The following is a 25,066-nucleotide window of genomic DNA, read 5'->3' as shown; positions in this document are numbered from 1 at the left end:
GTGAGTTCGAGCCCCGTGTCGGGCTCTGTGCTGACAGCTCGGAGCCTGTGGAGCCTGCTTCCGATTCTGTGTCTCCCTCTCTCTCTGACCCTCCCCCGTTCATGCTCTGTCTCAAAAATAAATAAACGTTAAAAAAAATTCAAAAAAAAAAGTATTAATAGCCTAAAATTAACAACAGAGAGTTAAGAGGGGGCATGTGTTAACTCCAGGCCCCTGGGATTCATGGTTGGGTTATATAAGAATGAACAGCCTGTGCTACAAAGAACTGAAAAAAAAATGTTTCTAGGTAAAGTACCAGTTTCAAATACAGCAAGGACATATGACAGTGGTCACCTGTGACAGTATGGGGACAACAGGGGATACAGTTCAAAGGGTCGGTAAGGTATTTGAGCAAATGCTACATGTGCAATATTATCCATTGTTTGTAAATGAGCACCAGGGTTAAGAATTTAGGAAGATACTAATGTACATTTACAACCTAAAGACATTTAATGCAAAAAAGCATTTATAACATCAGCACAGGGAGTCATTGTAATAGCTCACAATATTCATAGTCTGTCAAGAACTGTTAGAGATGCTATGAAAGGCATAACCTTTACTTCTAGTGACTTCCTGGTATCCCTGATTCCACATCATGCTGACCTTTGAAATTGGGGTTACTCAACCCCCACGTCTGTGTGCAGTAGCCTTGAACTAATTCTGCTCTTACTGGCTGCCTGGGATGTTGGTATTGCCCTTACCTCTTCCTGATGCACCTGTGTTCCTATGGATACAGACCTCTTAACCTGCTTCTCAGAGTCCCCAGTTCTCACCTCTGCCCCTACTTCTCCACTTAGAATAACTCACTTCATCAAAAAATATTGTGTGCTTTTTCCTTTCACAGACTGATGTCCATGATTCATGTATATCTTTATATTTATAATCCAGCAGAGTAATTCTTCAGATATCCGTCTTGACCCTTGAGGTCTGCCTCAGGCTAATCCCACTACCGCCCAAAGTCTAGTTCTAACAGACCTCAAGGACCTTGCAGACATGCAAAGTAAAACATTTAAAAACATAAAAATAGGTAAAGCAAGGAAGTTGCAGAGGATAAGACTCCATGTGGGCAAGAGAGTAGAAGAGTCTTCATGTTGAGAGGGAACTCAAATGGCCTTTAACGTTTAAGATGCATAGATTTCTTTGGTTGAAGAACATCATTTTACTGCTCAGACTGGATTCTTGTGTTAGAATAGAGTCCTACATGTTTTTTCTCCTAGGAATATAACAGGTATATAGGTAGATAATGTTTTACTTTCCCTCTCTGAGAAGGTATCAGGAATGATATACGCTTATGTAAAAGAAGAAACAGTAATGTTGTCCCAGGTAATCAAAATGCTTTGGGTACACTTTGAGTCATGATGCAGACGGCCAGCCCTTGAGAAATGTGTAACCAGGCTTCCTTAGCACCTGGCATAGTTGCCTTTCTTCAGTTGAGTCCTTTATCAGAATATATATGGTTTGATTTTATCAAGATCCTGCCACAAATTCTATCAGATGTTTAATTTCATGTGCAAGTTTTATATTTATTATCATATAGAAGATATGTTTAAAAAGAAGAACATGAAAAGTAGTTCTGAGAAGTGCTTAGAATTGGGGAGGGGAGGGTCCTAAGTTCATAGAATTACAGAATTGATGACATGGAAGGAACCTTAGAGATCATCCATGGTGATTCTAGTCAATTCCTCCATTTTACAGATAAGGAAATCAAGATCCAGAAAGGTTGTAAGAGTTTTGTTCAGAATGACTCCTAATTAGGAGTTCGGACTTCATGTTCTCAGGCTAGTGCCCCTTTGTCCCCACCACCTAGTCAACAGCACAGACAGCTGTTACCTACACAGCTAGCCACGTTTCGTGTCACATTGGTTTTTACATTCCTGTTTTATGTTTGCTTCATGGGGCCCATCTCCATGTGGAAGTTTTTAGAATTGTATTCTCTGTACTTTTTAAGGAAAAAAGGAAACCACCTCAGTAGTTTTCTTTCTTCTTGAACTTATCTCTATTCAAACTATGGAATAAGAAGTAAAATTATACCTTTTAATAGCTTGGCAGCTGCTGAATCCTGTAAGTCCTTCCAAGTGGAGCACACCTGTTCTGTTGCTGAAAGCCCCGGGTACATTCCAGCATTTCATCTGGTTCACTGCAGTGTCAGTGGGTGATGGCAGCATTTGGCTCTCCCAGGGCAGGAGGCGGGCACAGGGCTTGAGGTGGTGACTCTCCATGATAGGCCAGAGAGTCCCAGACAGATCAGCCATTACCTATACCACAGGAGAGCGAGAGGAGGAGAATGTTTTCCTCAGGCTCACTCCAGAACATTTTTATCAGGATGTGCTGTGAATGTGCATCTAATAGAAGGAAGAATATTGGTGCTATCAGGGAGGAAAAAACTGAGAAGCTTGGGGAAAAAAATAGTGCTGACAACCTTGGTTTATTTTTGTTTGTATTTTAGACCTTATTGTTTTCTTAGGCTTTCTGTTTTTACTAGCCTAATTATTAACCTATGTCATCCATTTATTTGGGGAGAAAAGTTGCTGTTAAAATTCCTGTTTTAAAATTTTTTTAATAACTTTAAGTTGTCTGACTGTAAAAGTAGTATATGCTCATAGTTTTAAAAATTTAACCAATAAAGAATAGTGTAAGTGAAAAATAAAACCCCTCTGTCTGGCTAATATTTGTGTTCATTCCAACAGTTTCCTCCATATCCTGTTAAAAATGTTGTCTGCACATATGAGCATGCATATCTTTATTCATGTCTGTTCTTCTTTTCAATGAAACTAGGATCATACTTAATATTCTGATTTTTTTTCCCATCAGTATATCCTGGACATCTTTCCTTGTTAGCACAGATACTTCTGATTCTTTTTTAAGTTTCAAGGTACTGAAATGCCCAGTTTTCTTTTTTTTTTTTTAGTTCCTAAAATGCCCCCTTTTTTTAGATTTCAGAAAATGCTTATTTTTTTGCTAAGAATGAAACCCAAAGCAGAGAAGCATCTTCTACTTTATGAATGTTTCAACATTGATACAACCAAGTATGTTTTTGTGCAAATTCCAGGTGTATAGTAATAATTATGTATAGGAATGTCAGATTATTTTTGTGAGTATAAAGAAATTACTGTGATGTTTTTGTCTTTCTCTAAAAACTCATTAAAAGAATAATATTAGTTTTGCTATTTCAAGGTAATTCTAAAAATATCCGTTATAGCTCAGCTTCTCCCATGAGGAGAAGAGTGTTTTAATTCTGTTCAGTATTTTACTGAGCATCTGGAATTAGTGAGAGTAGGCTGGGTTTATTCAAAAGTGCTGACCCCTAAACCAAAGTGCATGATACTCCAGTTTTATTCAGGAACAACTCTCTTCTTGTCTAGTCCAAAGCAAAACAGAAAACCCAAAAGCATCAGGTAACTCCATAGTAGTACCTCTTCCAGCCAAGCATACAATGCACACAAAATCTTAAATTGATAATTCTGTCAACCTCTTAGAAAAACAGTAGGCAGTATATTAGCTGCCTTCAGTGTACATGTGTCTGTCTTCATCTACGGAATCTCTAATTTTCATTTACCCTCTTCATCCCAAAAGAAGACAGTTCATTAAGCCGGAATTAACTGGGCTATATGTCACTATTTTCAAAAATCACTTCCTATAGAAAAGAAAAATTTCCATTTACTGGTCCTTGTACCAGGAGTGCATCTGAATTATTTTTAACCACAGAAATAATATGATTTTATTATGTTTAATCCAACAACATGTTTATAATAGGCACTGGTTATTTTTGGTATGTTGAAGCAGATTTTTCAGATATCCAGAAGTTAATTAATGTATGCTAAATCATTGAAAATACAATCATAATATTGCCTCCTTCCTATTGCTAAAGAATAGTATCAATTTATGTCTTTTTTTAACTTTAGTAATTTGGTTTATCAAACAAAATACAGTTGATTTGTCCCTAATTTGTTATTTTAAGTAGGTAGAAAATTAATTTGTGTTTGGATCTGTTTTAAAATTTCAGGAATGTTTAGTTTTCTTCCTTCATCTGAAGAGCATGAAATCAAAATCTTAACTTACAAGTAAATCTAAAACCAAAGTACTTATCTGTGTCCTGTGAAGAATCTCAGTGCAGACGATACAGATGTGTATTTTTCTTTATAATTTGTTTCAATACCTTATAACTATTTTGAGAAAAATATTAACTTCAAAAACCATTGTCTACAACTGAAAATTTTCTGTTAGCCTAGAGAGAGAGCATGTTCTGCAAAGAAAGTAAGTGGACCCTGATGATGTGACAGCAAAGCGAGTATGAGTCACCTCACGCCCACAGACTCTGCTTTTTCAAAAGTAATGTTCCTAAATGTTCTACACGGAGAAACTCTAAAAGCCTCCGAGATCTCTCTTACCCTGAAAGGAAACCGTATGGCCTTGACCTTCTTAAAGATCTGGTGACCAGTTTCTCTACTCACTCTCCTTTTTACACCTTTGCCTCAGCCAGCGTGTTTGACACGCTTTGCCTTGTCTCTTCCCCTCAGCCCCTCAGCTGTGTTGCTTGCTATTGGGGCAGAGTCCCCCTCTGTGTTTCCAGGAGTCTCTTAACCCCGGCAGAGTGAGACACCGCTGACAGCCTGTCTTCTCAGCTTATCTAGCCTGGGTCCAGGACCTCCATCATTGCCAGTGGTTCCAAAATTAAAGGGGCTGTGAGAGAATCCCCCTGTAGCCTCCACCCCAAAACTTAGTTTGGGGAATGTGTCATATCCTTGATGTCTTCTTAACTCCCGTTACTTAAAATTTACACAAAATTACATAAGGGCAAGTTTGTTTTCCAGTTTAGCAACCCACTGATGATTCACCTGACTTGAGTCTCTGAGCCCATCCTCTATCACGTTTCGGTTTCTTATGTAGAGCTTCCATTGAAAACCCAGTTTAGAGAATAATATAAATTCAAGAAAGATTTCATAATTGTTCCAAGAAGCCATTGGTAAGAATTTGTAGGACATTCCCTCATGACTCTGAGAAGGCAGATGTAGCATTCAATCTTTGAATGGATGAGTATACATTAAAAATATAAAATAAGTGATATTGTACTCGGTCAAACCAATGTTTTGCTTGGCCCATTACTCACTCTTACTATGACAGTAAGTGTTGTTTGATAGAATAGTATGGTATTTCCTTTTGCTTTTCATGATGGTATCAGTAACATCCATCTAATAATATGTCACCGATCTAAAATGTGTAAGTTGTTGGGGTGCCTGGGTGGCTCAGTCAGTTAAGCATCAGAGTCTTGATTTCAGCTCAGGATATGATCTCACAGTTTGTGAGTTCGATCCCCACGTCAGGCTCTGCACTGACAGTGTGGAGCCTGCTTGGGATTCTCTCTCTGTCCATCTCTCTCTCTCTCTCTCTCTCTCTCTCTCTCTCTCTCTGCCCCTCCCCCCTCGCTCTCTCAAAATAAATAAATAAATACTTATTTTAATAAAATTAATAAAATTTGTAAGATCTTGTTGGGAGAACTTGCCACCAGTCATTCCAGGTTGTAAATTGTCCTTTAGATACTGGCAGAATTGATTAATATCAGTCACCTTGTCTTCTGACTCAACAACAGCATGTCCTTTTTTTCTGAAGTTCTCTGATACTCTGACTTTGCTGTCCTCTTGTGTTTTGTCAAGTACTCCATGGTTTCTCAAACTTGGCACACTGGCATTTGGGGCCAGATAATTCTTTGTTTGAGGGAATGTGTATTGTAGGATGTTTAGCGGCATCCCTGGCCTCTGTCCACCCATTCACTAGATGCCATAAACACTAATCTCTCCAGTTGTGACAATCAAAAATGCCTCCCAGACATTGCCAAATTTCCGCTGAGACACAAAATTATCCCCTCCAGTTGAGAACTACTCTATTGTAATAAAAATATACATATATAATATATAATATTGTGACATACATATGTGTGTTTTTCCTTCAATTACAATTCTTCTTATTGTAAGTTCCTGTTAAGGAAATTTTGCCTCCATTTTTCCATTCTTGGCAAGCTATATGCATATACACTATATGGAGTTATAGACTATCCTACTTACTTATAAATAATAGCTTCACATAAAGATGTATCCAGCTATGGTGAGGCTCAACATGAAAAGTATATATAAAATGTCTCACTTAAATTTAGATAGCTCTTGACTACCATTTATTTCCTTTGCCTTAGAAATTAACTATATGCTCATGTTCTTGTTATTACGCAGCAGCCCCAATAATCCCATGATGATCTCTAATTTTAACACGGTTCTCCTTTAGTTGGCAGACAAAGGAAAGAAACTTTTTTTATTTAAAAGTCTCTTTTATCTGCACAAACCCTGCATATAATACAATACACTGAAACGGTTTTTCTTTTATCACTCTTTTACAGAACTTTTTTGTGCTAAATGAGCCTTGTTTGTTTGTTTACCCCTATTTATGCTTCCCCATTACCGTGGATGTGTTGAAGTAGCGACCTCAGTTACACACTTCTGTGTCTTACAAAGAACATAGAATGCTTGATAGACCTCCCAAAGGTTGACGTCTCCTTTGTAAGAAAGTGTTCTCTGCCCAAGTGATGCCATCTTGGAGCAACTGACTAAAAGCAGTATCATTCCCAAGATGACAGTAGAAAACATGCCTAGGCCGAGATCATGAGGCTATATATTGTCCTGTCCTGAAACTCACTGGCAGGTATAAGTGTAAATTACATTTCATATTGCACTTCCCCATTTGAGCAGTCTTGTAGTATGGTCATAATTTTTTATTTTTTTTTAAGTTTTTATTTGTTTATTTTGAGAGAATGTGCATGTGTGCACGCGTGCACGCACAAGTCAGGGAGGGGCAGAGAGAGAATTCCAGACAGGCCCCGTGCTGTCAGTGTGGAACCTAATACTGGGCTTGATCTCACAAACCATGAGATGGTGACCTGATCCAAAACCAAGAGCCAGACGCTTAACCAGTTGAGCCATTCAGGCTTCCCTGGGTCACATTGTTTATCACAACTTTTGTAATTAACCACAAATGCCATGTATAATTATTTCATTTGTTATAGCTAATAAATTTTACATTATAAATATTGTTAAAACAAAAGCATGATTTGTGCTCGGGTATAATGGATATAAACCTACTAAAATGATGTAAAGAGCAAAGTTAAAAGGAACATCACTGAACAATTTTGTTCAAACTAATATAGATACATACGTATCCATATGCATATGTACACATACTGAAATGAAGAAGAATAAGGAATCATTCATTTAGATTGGAGTGCAGACAGACTGGCCAGAACCTCCACTTGGTCAGAGAAGTCTTTTTCCCCCATAATCTCATGGCATATTGTTGGTCTCTTACTACATTTGTCACCTGCTACCTCAGTGCCAAATTATTTGTACATACGTTTTCCCTTACTAAATTATGAGACACAGCCTCGCCGTTTCTGTTTAATATTGTTTATCAGGAGGGCAATTGAAATTCTTGATGGGTAGGGCTGGTAAGAATCGAGATTCAAGCCGGAAGAAGGGAAAAAAACAAGGGAGGAGATCACATAATCCATGCTTATTGGTTACTAAGCTATATTCACTAAGCTTCAGACACCAAATCAAAAATTAGTCCTTAGCTCTCCTACCCCAACAAATTGCCATTTTGATTTATGCCAGATTAATAGTTATCAAAGTGCGAGGCCTCAGAATCACCTGGGGCACTTGTGTAAAAATCCTGGTGCCAGATCCTACCCTAAACATGCTAATCTTTGGGAGATACTCCTTTATATTTCTGAAAGCCTCCCTGGGAGACACAAGAGTTACGGAATTTTGCTAGCAAATGTTCTTCCAGCCTTATTGGAGGAATAACATATGTGCTTCAGATCCCTTGATCTCTGGATATATAAACTTCAAGTTGACCTGACGCATTACAGCAGCCTGTAAAGCATTACACATAGCTGTGTGAAACCAATGGAAATCAACTTCCCAGTTGTTCCTTTCAAAGCCCCGCATCTTAGTACTTTACATAGAGAATATTCTCAATGAATTATTATGATTTGACTGGGACAGAGCTCCCAAAAACTTCATAGATATGTCAGGAGTAAGAGAAGGTAGAAACAAAGAACAGTAAAATAGTAATTTTGTAGATACACAGAAGCCATACCGAAAAATATAGAGCGGATTCTCATTGTTCATAGTAGTCATGGTCTCTGAATTCACCATGAACACTGAAATGGTGAATGAATACTGAACCAGTGTTCCAGGGAAAATACCGGATTAGGGTCCTGTGAGCCTCTGGCCACCACATTTTCATCAGCCAACCAATACATAACCTAGTTTTATGTGTGTTTCTGTGTAAAGACACCTTATTTAATATATATATTGTTGATTCATTAAAATTGGACTCCTATCCAACAGTACTATAGCTTGTGCCTGAGCACAGATCATCTGACATATGTATTTCATCTAAGGCACATCAGCCTTCTTGCATTTAGTCATACTAGACAACATTTCAACATGCTGCTTAGGGATCATTTTAAACAGCAGAATCACCAAGCCAAACACAAAAATGTGGAAAACATAGCAGTAAATAGACCACAAAAAGGATGCTCGTTTACAGTATGAGAGCTGAAATAAGGCAGAACATTTGAAACATGCCAAAGCTTTAGAAGTTTCTAGTGTTTCAGCCCCAAGTGGGATTGTGTGCATCAGGCAGCTCAAATTTTTCACCACCCTGCACGTGCACACGTATTCAAATGACTATAAAAACACTGCAGGTATTGATCTGGGATTACAAGTGAACTGTAGTGAGGAGGTAAATTCGCAAATAGGCAATCCATAAATAATGATCAGTTGTATGTTGAAACTCTCCTAAAAGTACATAGTTGTTCCATAAAACCCATTAAGTCTTTATAATAAAGATGAAGAAGAAGGTCAGGCAAAGGAAGCTGGTTTAAAAGAAAAAAAAATACAACCTGCAACTTCTAGCATGACTCATGTGTCTGACTTTTTTCTTCTATTTCTTTCTTCCTCTCTGGATGGAAATAAAAAGTCCAAATGTTCCTTGAAGGCAGGGACTATGTTCAGAATTGAATCCCCAGCATCTAATACAAAGCAGGTATCCAGTGAATGTTTACTGAGTGATGGAAAGGTCAGACAGACAAATAGGAGCACCTGTGCTGAGATGTTTGTGAATCTTCCACGTCAGACCTGACCCCCGTCGGAGACCGCAGTGATGGTGCTCATGCTCACACAGCAGATGTTCAGCAGTGGATAGAGGGCTGGGTGTGATGGACTTCATAAAACAGGTCTCCATGAGTCTCTCCAATTTCCTTCCTTAATCTCCCATCTCTAGCGAATAGTTCAGTCCCAGATGAGGAGGGGGATGACCCAAATGATTCGTTAGTTTGCAGGAATTTAAAAAGAGAGAGAGAGGGTGGCATTCTGATGTTTCCTGCCTCCCCGGTCATCTGCAGTCGTTTTTCATTCTCCCCAAATCAGGTTACTCTAGAGCAGCCAGGAATAAAGTCCTGGAAGGTGCAATTATTTAGCAGTTGAATGCCAGATACATACAGTATTTGGAGTGTGTGACTTAGCATTACTACTCTTACCGGTCCCTAGGTCTGGGGGTAAACTAACTGTTCATTTTAGCATTGCTGAGGAAAGTCATGTAATTGTCTTGCTTGTCTCTGCGTCATGGTTGTGATTCCCAGCCTCAGTGAGGCCCATGGTCTCGATCATCTTTTTCATTCTTCCTGACTGACTCCCTGCCCCGTTCTGTCTGTGCTGTGTCACAGAGATGTTCACATCCCTCCAGCCCCATCCTCTTACTCCAAGCTGACTTTGAAGAGAAGTCCCCCAACGTGAATTTTTCTACTTCTCATCTCTACGGTCTCTGTATTTCTGTAATTTCACCTTCCCTCTCCAGCTACTTTCAGATAAAAAAGGAAGCCCCCTTCTTTCTACAGCTGACGCCTCCACTGGTGGTTCTGGTCATTTCCCTTCCACGTTCTTCTAGCTCCTACTGCATCCGTGACCCCCATCCTTGCTCCACCACTCCTGTGGCATCTTACTATTACTCATTTAACGCATGCATATTGAATGCCTGCTGTTTTTCCAGCCACTGCAGTGGGATGTTGTCTGGATAGCATAATGGCAAATTAGACAGAAATTGCCCTTCCAGCTTTTATAGGAGTTATAGTCTAGGGGCACCTGGGTGGCTCAGTCGGTTAAGCATCTGACTTCAGCTCAGGTCATGATCTCAAGGTTCGTGGGTACAGACCCCACATCGGGCTCTGTGCTGACAGCTCAGGGCCTGGAGCCTGCTTCTGATTCTGTGTCTCCCTCTCTCTGTCTCTGCCCCTCTCCTCACATGCTCTGTCTCTCTCCCTCAAAAATAAATATTTTAAAAAAATTTTTTTTAACATTTATTTATTTTTGAGACAGAGCATGAACGGGGGAGGGGCAGAGAGAGAGGGAGACACAGAACCGGAAGCAGGCTCCAGGCTCTGAACTGTCAGCACGGAGCCTGACACGGGGCTCGAACTCACAGACCGTGAGATCGTGACCTGAGCTGAAGTCGGATGCTTAACCAACTGAGCCACCCAGGCGCCCCTCAAAAATAAATATTAAAAAAAAAAAAAAAAAAAGAGGGCCAGGTAGGCGGGAGGATACATTTGAGGCACTGGCAACCACATGTGCAAAAGCCCTGAAGTGGCTAGAAATACTCAACAGAAAAATTTTAAAGCCAGCTAGCTGGTCACAGGGGGAAAGGACAAGGAATGAAACGCAGAGTAGAAGGAAGGACCAAACCCAGCAAATAACAGACCATGTAAAGAAATACTCCATACCCGCAATGTCCTGGGTCATTAACACTACCATCTCTCTGCTGTTTCTCTCTTTCCTTTCAGCGCTGAACTTACTACTACTTTTTCATCTGGCTTCACCAGCCACTATATTTCAAGCCTTCTCTGAGACGTACACTGCTGCATCTTTTTTGTTGTTGTTTTTTATTTTTCTCTCACATATTTTTGTCTGGGTTATCACTTCTAGCCCCATAGTTTTGGATATTACTTTGGTATTCTCAGATGTATCAAACTCTATGTATCTAACTCTACATCTGTAACCCTGGCTCCTATCCTGAATCCCCCAGGTGTATTTCTAACTGCCTCCTAGAAGTTTTTATATAGATATCATTCTGGAATCTCTGGTCATGCCCATCATCTGCCCTCACCTTCAGGGAGTTCCCTCTTGAAAGAGCTGGCAGATGTCAGACATTTGGGAGTTTTGCTGCACAAGAGTTCAGTAGACTGCTGTACAAAATGCAAGAAGAACAAATAGAAATGGTTCCTGACCTAAGCTTCGTGAGGTCAGGAAAAGCTTTCCAGAGGAATTGATTTCTAAATTGAGTTTTATGGAAGGAAGGCATTCCTGGCAGACTGAACAGATACATACTAAGGCCTGGTACACTTGGGCCACACAAGTATTTCATCAGGTCTAGAGGTTGGGATGCAAAGTTAAAAACAGAAAGAGCTGGGGCACCTAGGTGGCTCAGTTGGTCAAGTGTCCGACTTTGGCTCAGGTCATGATCTCGCAGTTCGTGGGTTTGAGCCCCACACGGTTCTGTGCTGACAGTTCAGAGCTTGGTGCCTGCTTCAGATTCTGTGTCTCCCTCTTTCTCCCTCTGCCCTTCCCCCACTCACGCTCGCTTGCGCTCTCTCTCTCTCTCTCTGTCTCTCTCTCTCTGTCTCTCAAAAATAAACATCAAAAAATCCTTTTAAATATATTTTAAAAAAAGAGCTGAATCTGAACAAGGAGACAGGATTTAAGAAGGTCCCTATGGCATGTTAAGAAGCTGCATTTTAGGGATGCCCAGGTGGCTCAGTCCGTTAAGCGCCTGACTCTTGATTTTGGCTCAGGCCATGATCTCATGGTTCATGAGTTCGAGCCCCGCATCGGGTTCTCACTGACAGTGTGTAGCCTACTTGGGATTCTCTCTCTCTGCCTCTTTTTCTGCCCATCCCCCCGCTCATGCTGTCTCTTTCAAAATAAATAAATAAACTTAAAAAAAAAAAGAAAAAAAGCTGCATCTTATCCTGGAGGTAGTAGGGAGTCACCAAAGGATTATGTAATTGTTTGTTTCAAAAGTGCATTCTAGAAGCTCTGAAAAAAATGGAAAAAAAGCAATACTGAAGGAACTATGACCAGGAGAAGCTGTTGTAATAATCCACGCCAAATACAATGAGAAACTAGGATTTGGTGAACTAAATCCATGTGAAGGTTAAGGAGAAACCTGGGTTTCTAGTTTGAACACCCCAGTGTATAAGAGTAGAAGAACTTCAATCTGAGACTCCATGAAATTGGCGGCATCTATGCAACAGTCACTTACAGATATCTTGCAGACATCTATGGAACTCAGGAGAGATTTGCTGAAAACTCAGACTTGCAGGTAGTTCTGATGAAAATTTACAGATCCAAGTGTGTTTTTGGAAAAAACTGCTGTGTTTACAAAATTTGCTGAAAACTAGCTATTGCCAAGTCATTTTGGAGAAAACTTAAGATCTGGATCTGGTTTAATGGTATTGATTTGGAAGTCATTTGCTAAACATACTGGTTAAGTCCATGAGATCAGAGATTTTGTAAAGAATGGAAAGGACAAAGGGTAGAAGGTTAAGGGATGCCAGTTTTGGTCAAGAGTGAACTTAAGAAAGAGCATGGGAAGGATGTTGCTGTGAAATAGCGGACCTCCTGAGATCTCTTAAGGTCTAGCTAAATGCTCCTTCCTCTGTGAATCCCTCTCAAAAACTTCCAGTCACGATTCAAGGCTTCTGTTCCTTTATTTCTGCACATTTCCTTTTTATCGTCATCGTAATGTTTATTCCTCTCTGCCTTGTTGGTTGTATGTAAAGCTTTCCCCATTAGGTCATGAATTCCTATAGCCTCCTCAGCTTTGTACCCCCAGGACATCTAGCACAGTGCCTGGCTCAGAGTGGGGTTTCATAAATACCTGTTGTTGTTTCTAACTGGCACAGTTAGTACCCAAAACTACAAATCACGAACCAAAACGAAAACCTTCACTTTGTGTTTTTATATACTTCCAGAAACCGCATCTTAATGCACGGGACTATTTTGTCCTCAAGGAAAAGCATTATAATTCAGCATCAAATACAATTCACATAACTAATAATAAATTCTAAAATCAAAGAATCAAGGGAATATATAAAATCGTAAAATTGTGCTCCTGGAAACAGAATTTTAGCAACAGAGGAAATCTGGAAGAACTTGTTTAGTCCTGTGGTCTATAAACTCTCCTCTGTAGAACCCTGTTCTTTAGGGCTCTGGAGAGTAGAGCTGGGAAGACAGGGTTTGCCAGGCCACCAAACCTAACTTCACCTAGACTAATTCCACGTTTAAGTGTCTCTATATGAGGCATCCAAGCAAAACTGTCTTTGAAAAATAGTTTTGTTGTTAAATCAGTTTGAAAAACCAGAATTGTAGCCTTTGGGCGACTTCTGTAGCCTTGGCGAGTCTGGGCCTCCATTTCCTCATCTGTAAAATACGCGAATGGTGCTGTGATAGATCACGCTTTTATTCGGAGCCCCTTCTGTTCATTTTCAAGTAAAAAACAGACCCCAAGAGAAGGGAGATGGCTTGTACTCAGGCCACATGGAAAGCTAATGACAGAGCCACGACTACAATTTAGCCACCAGCTCTAGTTGTTGTTTTCCTCTCTCTTTTTAAAAAATTTCTACCAAGTGGGTATAAATAAACAGTAGATATTAATTATATGAGAAAGAAGATATCAGAAGGTATTATAAACACATAAATATAGAGCTGTACGATACCATAAATTTACCTTATTTAAAGCTCACCTGTGTGCTACCTACAACAGACCTTGATTAAACATTTACCTAATTTTACATTCATTCTTCAAGTTTACAGAAATACTTGGATGAGTTGTTTGCATGGCCCATTTCTCTTACAAAGCTATTTATGAGTTGTTTTCTTCTTGGTAAATCTCCCGTTTGATCGGTGGAGGCACTTAGACATTCCTTTCATGTTTAAGTCTCACTGCATCTAATTTTAAAAGCCTCACTAAGAAGCTGTGAGGGTTTGGGAAGCAGGAGCCCCTGGATTCTGGTCTTTTCGTTCATCTCCTTTGCTTTGCTCATCTTCCTCTCCTCATCCCCTCCTCTCCAAATCAAGGGTACCGTGAAGAGGAGATGAAGTCACAAAACAACTTGAGAGGTGTGTGTGAACAGGAGGGAAAGAAGGGCAGTCGTGCTCCCTGGCCTTGTGGATGATGGGGGGTGCTGTGGGCTGGTGGTATCACAGCCGTGGGGGCTTTTTTGTTAAACAAGGAAATGAAACAAAACAGCTCACAGAGATACCTTCTTCCTCCTCCTTCTTGCCTCCATGAGTAACTACCCATATGGCGTGCTGCTGCTGAGACCAAGGAATGAGTGAGTAAAGGTGTTTAGAAGTGGAATATTGGTCCTAATTAAATAAGTGTCCTTTAGTAAGTGTTAAAACTTTGTAATGTGGATACTCTATTAACTTGGGATTCATAAGATTTGAACACAATTTAAGCCACCTTTGCAACATGAAGAAGGGCTTAAATGTGCCAGTTACTGTAATACAGTAATACAGCAGGAAAGATGGCAGGGACAGTGTTAAATCTACTTAAGACAAACCTTCTGCATCCATTTCACATGATGAACAGACTATTAAAAGCAGGTTTGGTAAGACCTACACATGACAATATGTTGTTACTCATATGTCAGGGTCATGATAAATAACTAAAAATAACATTGACTTAACAGTGGTATACAATTCAGTCTTATTTCTCTTCCCTCAACCTCTGAAGTAGGTTCAAATTCTGATCAGAGCTGTTACATCGAGGGGTTTTTTTAATCCAGACTTTTACAAAGTTGCATACATTATGTATATAGAATACATACACACATTATATACATATACATACATACGTATACATATGGTAAGATGCTGGGCTTGCCATGAGCAAAGAGATAGAAGTAATACTTAGACCAAGTAAAAAATAAAATCAATTTGATTGCTGTCTTTGGAATTTATTTCATAAGACTGGGAGAAAAACTAAATATATTCCGTTATAATTGACACTTTCTGAGTTTAGATTTTGGTGGTTTTCTTTGCTTCTTGCGCTATTGGGTTCAGGGCAGGTAGACTGTTCTGCAATCTGAATTAGTCCGTGAATTTGAGTTTTTCATGTGATTGTACTTTTTGTCCCAAACACATTTTAAGTAAGTCAGATCATCTTCACTAGTAGGGAAAAATCAGGATGTTCTTGGTGCTTTGGTTGTTCTGTGAAATTGAGTCACTTGCTACAAGATCCACCTTTCACCACTAAGTCTTCTTGTTCTTTTATGTTTTTATTATATGCTTGATTTAAAGCTATGCAGATAGCAATAATACTACATAATACAATATCGTCTTGAAATCTTTATGATTAATAATACTTGTTTTAAAATATCCAATGACTTCACTCATATGAGGACTTTAGGATACAAAACAGATGAACATTAGGGAAGGGAGGCAAAAATAATCTAAAAACAGGGAGGGGGACAAAACATAAGAGACTCTTAAATATAGAGAACAAACAGAGGGTTACTGGAGGAGTTGTGGGGGGGGTGCTAAATGGGTAAGGGGCACTAAGAAATCTACTCCTGAAATCACTGTTGCACTATATGCTAACTAATTTGGATGTAAATTAAAAAATAAACATTATTAATTAAAAATAAAAAAAGAATACTTGTTTTAAGATACTCAAGTGCCAAATCTTGCTAAAGAATGATCTTGCAGAATCTGATTGTGAGGGACAAAATCTAAAAAGCAAAACAATCTTCAGGAAAGATAAGACTGGGAAAACAGTAGTTACTCAAACAACTTAAGACTGAAACAACTTAAGGACTGTGCTCCTTTTCTTTGATTTCATCTTGGTTTTTGTTTTCTGCAGTTTTTTTTTTAATTAAATAATTAGGTGGCTATAGTATATCTTTGATTTGTATATGGCTCAAAACTTAGTAACTGTATATTTTCTATGTGAATTTTAAATGGATTCTTTCCGTAACATGTAATTACCTCTTTAAAAAAAATATTTGTAGTCAATTTTATAGCAACGTTGGGTAGATTTATAAAATACTGTCTCATATCAAACTCCATTTTCCCACAGTATACTTTCATTTGGACTTAATGCTGGAATTCTGGAGGAACCATCAAACATAACAATATAATCTGGCACCACTGAAAGTACTTTTAATTTGCTTTCTTCACAAAGGTGCCATTAATAAAATATGTAACGAACAAATTTTGTAGAAGGTTGGGTTTTCAGATCCAAAATTTTAGATAGAATTCCATGAGTGTCATCACTATGAAAATATAAAGTATGCTAAAAGGATGAGGAACGAAGGATGTGATGTTGAAAGATACATTTAGAACCTAAGTGATACGCCATATGGTGTTTCTAGATTAGTTTACACTGATTCGTATCTGACGTTTTTTTTTGCCACATACCTGAAAACTGACATGCGTACAGAGTGCTCAGATGATCTGGAGAACTTTCTCCTTGGTTGTCCGTAGGAGTGAAAACATTATGCTGATAGACATTTATGTTCAGAACAAACATGCTCTCTCCTCATTCAGCAAGTTGCTACTATTACCTGCGTTGTGCTGAGTTTGTACTTACTGTTTGTTGTTCTTCTTTTGCAGCGGTCAGTCATTAAGGACAAGTCCCAAGATTTCAGGCTGGGCTCAGAGTCTGTGACACAGTAAGCAACTTTTTCCTTCTAAATACTTGCAGTGCTAAACAAGTATTGTTTGTTTTTTTAAGGACAGTTTCTCCATTTCTCTTTTTATGACATTACACCAAAAGTTAAATTTCAGGGGCACCTGGGTGGCTCAGTCGGTTGAACATCCAACTCTTGATTTTGGTTCCAGTCATGATCCCAGGTTTGTGGGATGGAACGCCGTGTTGGGCTCTGCGCTGAATGTGGAGCCTGCTTAAGATTCTCTCTCTCCCTGGGGTGCCTGGGTGGCTAAGTCAATTAAGAGTCCCGTTCTTGGTTTCAGCTTGGGTCATGATCTATCTCATGGTTTGTGGGTTCAAATTCCACATCGGGCTCCACACTGAAAATGCAGAGCCTGTCTGGAAATCTCTCTCTCCCTCTCTCTTTCAAACTCTCTCTGCACCCCCTCTCAAAATAAATAAATAAACAAAAAAAAAAGGAAAAGATTCTCTCTCTCTTCTCCCTCCCTCTCTTCGTCTCTCTCAAAAAAAAAAAAATCTCAAACTTTAAAAAAAGAAAGTTAAATTTCAGATAATTGATTTTTTAAGAGTTGAGCTGGCTTGAGAATATTTTATTTTGATTTTTTTAGTGTTTATTTACTTTTGAGAGAGAGAGAGAGAGAGCAGGGGAGGGACAGAGAGAGAGGGAGACACAGAATCCAAAGCAGGCTCCAGGCTCTGAGCTGTCAGCACAGAGCCTGACGTGGGGCTTGAACTCATGCAAGATCATGACCTGAGCCGAAGTCGGACACTAAACCGACTGAGCCACCCAGGCGCCCGTAAGAATATCTTAATGGTTGGACTTTGAGAATGTATTATAACTAAGTTATAAGAAATAATATTAAATAAAATTAAAATATCATACTAAATTTTTGTTTTTTGGAACCATTTTGTCATTTATTTTTGTTTGAGTAACATTTTAAAATAACATTAACTGAAAACACGTAGATGATGTGTGGTTTAAAAAAATTATGAAATACCTATTTGAGACATTAAAGAAACAAAGTAATACCCATAACATTATCATTGTATATTTTCTTCAAATGCGTAATATATTTAAGCAATTCGTTTTGAGGTGTTTGTTATAAAAGATCACTAGGAAGTTTCTGTAGTTTCATTTGGTACTTGCTGCATCATTTAATACATAAATGAAAATCCCTTTTACCTCAAAAAACTTATATCAAAAATCTTCCTATTTCTCATTTTTTTTATCACTGCAGATCATTTTGTACCTGACTTTCAGCCCAAACTTCATATTCACACAATCACTAGCAAACTATCCCAAGAGGGTAACAGCCTCGAACAGCCTAGATAATCTGTCGTGCCCTCCTGTTCATCCACCACCAACCATACCCACATACGCATAGGAGTACATGCTTACACACACACGCACCCGGATGATCCTAGCTGAATTTCCTTCAGGAAGATGTTTGTTCAGGTTAACCCTGCTACTGATGTTGACATTTTGGAGAATAATATGTCTGTTTCACTTCAAAAATTCTGAAGGAGATGACAGTCTAATTTATAGGAATTATCAAATAAAACCATGCATTATTTCACAAGATAATGTTTTATTCTACAGATGAAAGACAAACATAATTTAAATGGTGTTTTAAAGAGTCACAGAATCATGACCTAGAAGATTCCTTAGAAATTCTCTATCCCCTCTGTTTTCTAGTCAAGAAAACTAAGGGGAGAGGCCTTGCATAAATTTCCCAGGGCACTTCTGGGTCAGTGCACAGACCAGGAGCCAAGATCCCCAGACTGCTGGGCTGTTTGTTTGTCTGTTTGTTTTAAATTATATTTAGTGTTGTCAGGCTTCCCGGTAAAATGCCATTTTGTTGGAAGCTTTAAAATCTTTTAAAGAGAAAATCTGATGATGATATAACTATATATAACCCTGTATCACTTCAGAGCACAGCCACTCACATGGATCACATTTGGTTCTCACTATCTCCCTGCAGACCAGTATCCTGACCCCTGCCTTAGATCTTAGAGGCTGTGACTTGTCTCAAGTCACTGTGGTTACTAAATGTCAGACCCAGGACCAGAACACAGGTGCTCTGTTTCCTAATCTGCTTTTCTTTCCAGGCTTTCCCGCTGCCTCCTGTATGAAACACACATCCCAGGTCTTTCTGATCTTCATTCTGGTTACATCTGCCAGGAAAGTTTTCAGTTCCATTCTCTAAAACACTGGAATTTTATATAATAGTTGATGATACAGTCATTGACCCTAAAGAGTTTATACTCAATGACAGATCACACATATAAAAAATACACGAACAGTAAGGACAAACTGTTTCAACAACCAAAAAATATCATAATATTTAGGGGCGCCTGCGTGGCCCAGTCAGTTAAGCATCCAGCTTCGGCTCAGGTCATGATCTAGCGGTTCTTGAGTTTGAGCCCCACATCAGGCTCTGGGCTGACAGAGCCTGAACCTGCTTCAGATTCTGTGTGTGTGTCTCTCTCTGCTTCTCCCCTGCTCATGCTCTGTCTCTCTCTCTCTCTCTGTCTCTCTCAAAAATAAAAATAAAAAATTTTTTAAAATACCATATTTAATACATTATGGCAACAGTGCTCTTGGTGTTTTTGAACATGTTTTATAAAAAATTTTCAAACTTGGGGCGCCTGGGTGGCGCAGTCGGTTAAGCATCCGACTTCAGCCAGGTCACGATCTCGCGGTCCGTGAGTTCGAGTCCCGCGTCAGGCTCTGGGCTGATGGCTCGGAGCCTGGAGCCTGTTTCCGATTCTGTGTCTCCCTCTCTCTCTGCCCCTCCCCCGTTCATGCTCTGTCTCTCTCTGTCCCAAAAATAAATAAAAAATGTTGAAAAAAAAATTTTTTTAAATTTTCAAACTTGTATCTAATATGCAAATGAGAGTCTGTGGTCACTGACTGCATTGGATGCCTATTCTCCGGTGATACACAGATCCACACCATGCTCTCCAGGTTAGAATTTTTTAAAAACCTCGCAAAACATCCCAGCTCCTAAAGACTGTCAGGGTAGCTTGACTTCTCCTTTTGAGCATAGAACACTTACAAAGCTTCTGAAAATAAATTTTCATGAGAAGTTCAGATATGTCTAAATGCTCAAGTTCATCTGCAGCTTTTTGGGCTTTCCCTATACTAGTAGTTTCTTAGAAGTAGGGATGAATTAAGATACATTTCTAATGACCTGAAAACTGTAGGCAAGTGGAAGGTGGAAATATTATAGCCCCGTATGTACAAAGTCATTTCTTTATTTCTTTCATTTACCTAAATGAGTCCATTGTACCCAAGTAAATGGACGGACACTAATTTTTTTTATTATTATTTTAGAGAGAGAGAGCACAAGTTGGGGAGGGAAGCAGAGAGAGAGAATCTTAAGCAGGCTCCATGCTTAGCATGGAGCCTGACACAGGACTTGATCTCACACGATCTCGTGATCATGACCTGAGCCAGAATCAAGAGTTGGACATTTAATCGACTGAGCCACTCAGGCGCCCCTGAAGGCTAATTGTTTTGTTTCTTTCAGTCTTGCCATTCAGTTTGCAACTTATTTAGTTGGTTGACCAGAATATATAAATAAGCCACATAGGACTACCTCTTACTACTTCCACTTGAATTTCTTATCTTCTTTATTCTTTCTTATTTTTATTTTTTTTAGAAATGTCAATCACTTCTGTGCAAGTAATGTTTACACATTTTAGTAAAGCTGTACTCCCTTCTTAAGGTATCAAGAAGAAACCCCAATAGGTTAATTTAACCAAAGCATTTTCTTAAAAGTCTGAAACTTACACCTTTTGTACCTCATGCCCCTATGATGTTATTATCTACTGCCTGAGAGTTGGTAATGAAGTTTCTATTAATATGTGAAAATTCTTAATAAGTAGTATCCGGTATTCCCTAGTCATTAATCTGTTTTAACTTGAGTTTGTTGGGTTTTTTTTTTAAAGATAGAGTGTTTTATTTCATTAACAGCTTTGATCAGAGAAAAGTTAATTCAGATAGTAATATTAAAGTCCTTTATTTATGAACACTCAGATGGGAACTGAATGAATGAAATCTCTTCTTAATATAATGAAGGCTTTAAGAGTTAATTCTAAGTATCCTGTCACTCTTCCACTATATATTTATTCCAGTTTTATAATAGTCCTATTCCAGACTCGTTTCCTTTTCACGAGAAGGAAGTGGTTTACCTTTTTTCCTTAAAATACCTGTTGCTTGCAACCTTTTGTTTTTTTTAGTTCTTGCTTTGTCCATTTTTCAGCCTTTTTTTTTTACCACCACCCCCCACCCGACCTCCACTTTGTGAAATCAGACCCAGCCATTGTGAGGTGTGTGATGTCACAATGTTCTTTATATATTTTAAATATGTTCTTCTGCAGATACATAATTTGCAGATATTCTCTCCCAGCCTCTGTTTTCCCTTTTCATTCTCTTTTAACAGTGGCTTTCAAAGAACAAGCTTTATTTTGATGACGTTTATCAGTTTTTTCTTTTATGAATCATGCTTTATACTGTCTAAGCATCCTTTGCCTAAAGTCACAGAAGTTTTCTCCTACGTCTTCATGTGAAAGTTTTATATTTTCAGGTTTTGTATTTAAGTGTATGATCTGTTTTGTGTTAATTTTTATATATGGCATGAGGTTTGGATCAGATAATCTATTTTGGTTTGTTTGCATTTGCATATTCTAGTTGTTCCAGCCCCATTTGTTGAAAAAACAATCCTGCCTCAGATGAATGGCCTTTTTGCATTTTTGTGAAAATCAGTTGTCAGTATCTTTGTGCATTTGTTCCTGGACTCAGTTCTGATCCATTGATCTGGTTTTCTGTCTTTAATCAGTAATACACTGTCTTGATTACTAGATATTTATAATAAAACTGGAAGTCTTGGAAGTAGGTATTATTGGTCCTCCAACTTTGTCCTTTTTCAATGTCAATTTAGTTATTCAAGGTCTTTTTTATGTGCACATGATTTTTAAAATAAGCTTCTTCTACAGTAGAGCCTACTGGATTCCAGTCAGCATTGCCTTGAATCCACAGACCAGTTTGGAGAGAATTGACAGGTTAACAATATTCAGTAATCTGACTCATTAACATATTTCTTCATTTGTTTAGGTCTTTGTTAATTTCTCTCAGCACTGTTTTTTAGTTTTCAGGGTGTAAGTCCTACAGATGTTTGACCCATTTATTCCTGAGTATTTCGTATGTAAATGATATTTATAATTGTTTGTTGCTCATTTATAGAAATACTACTGACTGTCGGATATTGAACTTGCATTATGCCATCTTACTAAAATGTCTTTTGAGTTTTAGTAGCTTTTTAGTATATTTTACTAGATTCTCTACATAGACAATCAAGCAAATAAAAACCAGTTTAATTCCTTCCTTTCCAAACCAGATGCCTTTTTTTTTTTTTTTTGCCTTATTGCAAAGGCTAAACCTCCAGTATAATGTTACAAGGTTGAATAGAAATGATGAGAGTAGATAGCGTTATCTTCTTCATGATTTTATGGGTAATGAGTGGGAAAGCATTCAGTCTTTCACCATTAAATATGATATTATCATAGGTTTTTTTTTATAAATGTCCTTTATCAGGTAGATTCCTTCATTTCCTGGTTTGCTGAGAGTTTGTGTCAGTAATGGATGTTGGATTTTTGTCAAATGCTCTTTCTGTGTCTATTCAGATAATCATGATTTTTCTTTATTAATGTGTTCATATGGTAGATTATATTGATTTTCAAATATTGAACTAACGATTCATTCTTAGGCTAAACCCTATTTAGTCATGGTATGTTATCATTTTTATAAATTGGTGAACTTGATTTTCTAAAATTTAATTTAGAATTTTTCACATTTGGTTCATGAAAAATATGGGTCTTTGGTTTTCTTGTAATGTTTTAGTCTGGTTTGGTATTAGGGTAAGCTGGCTTCATGGAATGAGTTAAGAAGAATTTCTAGTTCTTCTGTTCTCTGGAAGAGTCTGTAGATTTGGTATTTTTTCTTTTGTAATTTTCATTTCTTCATTGATACTCTCTGTGTAGTGACATAATTTCCTTTAGTTCTTTGAACATATTTACAATAATAGATTTCAAGTCTTTGTCTAGAAAGTTCAATGTATAGACTCCTAAGGGACAGTTTCTGGTGATTATTTTTTTCCCTTTGTATGGACCATCCTTTCTTGGTTTTTTTGTATGTCTTTGTAATCTTTTGTTGAAAACTGGACATTTTAAAGACTATAATGTGACAACTCTTAAGAATTGGATTCTTCCCTTCCCTGGGGTTTGTTGTTGATGCTACTTATTATAGTTGTTATTTGTTAAATAACTTCTCTGAACAAATTTCTACAACTCTATAATTACAATGTTTGGCCACTGAAGTCTCTGCTTGGTTAGACTAGTGATCAGCTAATTGGACAAAGATTTTCTTGAACACCTGGAACCAGTAAGTCTCTCAGTCTTGCTAAGGGGTCTCTTGGGGTATTGAGCACACCTTCGATATTTAGCCAAGTAGTTGACAACTCTGTGTTAGCTTTTGCTTCCTATTAGCACAGAGCATTAAGATCAGCCAGAAGTGAAGGCGTAAAGCCTTCTTAGGTCTCTGCTGTGCATGCTCACAACCCTACATGTGTGAGACCTTCTAGACTCTCCGAATAGTGTCAGGACTTGGGAAAACTCATGTGGACATCTTACTTCCCCAACTTTTCCTTTTCACCTTTTTTAGTTAGTCTGTTGTTTGGCTTCTATTATCCATCACTCAGGCAGCCATGAAGCTAACTGTAATTGTTTTAACAAGTGCCTCCAAGGGAAAAGGCCAGCTCTGAGATAAGTCAAGTACTAACAGCCTTATAAGTGGTATCTTCCAAGGAACCACCAGACAGATCAAGTAAAATAGTTCTTTAGCAATGAGGCTTTGAAAGAGCTCCATCCCTGTTCTGTTCCTTCCAGTAGCTGCCGGGCTGCTGGCTTTCGCCATAAATTGCAGGCTATTCTTCAAGGCACCACAGAGCTACAGTGGGGGATGGGACTAGGTCAAGTTAAAATGCCACAGAGCTCTCTGCTTTTACCAAGGTTCAACCATTTTTCTTGAATAAACATTCTCCAGTTGCCACAAGCTTTTGACTAATTTCTAGAAATCTGAAAATGCTGATTCTGACCATTTTTGCCAGTTTTCTCTTAGCTTATTTGGAGAAGAGAATATTCAGAAGTTCTTAGCTCCACCACTTTCATGGCCATCATTTTATTTCTTCTTCAAATGTTGGATAAATTCACAGGTAAAGCTGTCTGGCCCTGGAATGTTCTTTTTTGGAAGATTTTTAACTACAAATTCTATTTATTCAGTAGAATTAGAGCTCTCAAGGTTATCTGTTTCTTCTTATGTAAACCTTGATAGTTTGTTTCTTTCAAGGAATTTGTCCATTTCACTCAAGTGATTTAATTGGTTGATATAATGTTGTTCATAATATTCCCTCATCTTTTCAGTAGTAATAGGATCTGTAGTAATAGGCTCAGTAGTAATAGGATCTGTAGTTGCAGCCCCCTAATCCCTGCTGTTGGTAATTTATTTTTTTAAGGCAGCGAGCAATCTCAGCCTAAATAGTTCTTTTTTTTCAATCAGCCTTGCTAATAATGGTTTATCAGTTTTGATCTCAAAGAATCAAATTTTTGTTTCATTGATTTCTCCTTATTGTTTCTCTATTTTCTCCTTCATTGGTATCTACTCTGGTTTTTATTTGGCTTATTTGGGGTTTAATTTGTCCTTTTTCAAAATTTTTAAAGTGGAAACTGTGGACGATTTAATACCTTTCTTCTCTCCTAATATAAACATTTAGTGCCATAAATTTCCCACTAAGCACTGCTTGAATGGCATTCCACAAATTTTGATATATTGTGGTTTCATTTTCATTTCTTTCAAAAACACTTTTTTAATTTTTCTTCAGATTTATTCTTTGATCCTGGGTTACTTGGAAATGGGTCATTTCATTCCCAATATTTAGGGAGTTTCCCAGATATCATTCTGTTACTGATTTCTAATTCCATTGTGGTCAAAGAACATATTCTGAATGATCCAAATCTTTTTAAATTTATTGAGAATTATTTTGTGATTCTTAATATGGTCTCTCTTGGTAAAAGTTTTTAGTGCCCTTGAAAAGAATGTGTAGTCAATAGATGTAGAAGAAGCACTTGACAAAATACAGCATCCTTTCTTAATAAAAACCCTCAAGAAAGTCCGGATAGAAGGAACATA

General features: G+C 38.2%; 1 protein-coding gene across 7 annotated transcripts in view; it reads left to right on the top strand.

Annotated features, from left to right (window-relative positions):
- AHI1 (Abelson helper integration site 1) overlaps positions 1–25,066 on the top strand; it is a 204,110-nt gene that overhangs the window by 166,592 nt on the left and 12,452 nt on the right. For all 7 annotated transcript variants that reach the window (XR_006217876.1, XM_042987191.1, XM_042987189.1 and 4 more), the window contains one exon: positions 16,761–16,819. Coding sequence is in view for 6 of the 7 variants with exons in the window: in XM_042987191.1 (XP_042843125.1) it covers positions 16,761–16,819 (59 nt within the window). In the remaining variant the exon portion in view is untranslated. Of the gene's footprint in view, positions 1–16,760; positions 16,820–25,066 lie in introns of those variants that run through there.

The sequence above is a fragment of the Panthera tigris genome, chromosome B2 (genome assembly GCF_018350195.1).
Source record: "Panthera tigris isolate Pti1 chromosome B2, P.tigris_Pti1_mat1.1, whole genome shotgun sequence".
Lineage (NCBI taxonomy): Eukaryota > Metazoa > Chordata > Mammalia > Carnivora > Felidae > Panthera > Panthera tigris.
This window is presented reverse-complemented; position numbering and strand designations above follow the sequence as displayed.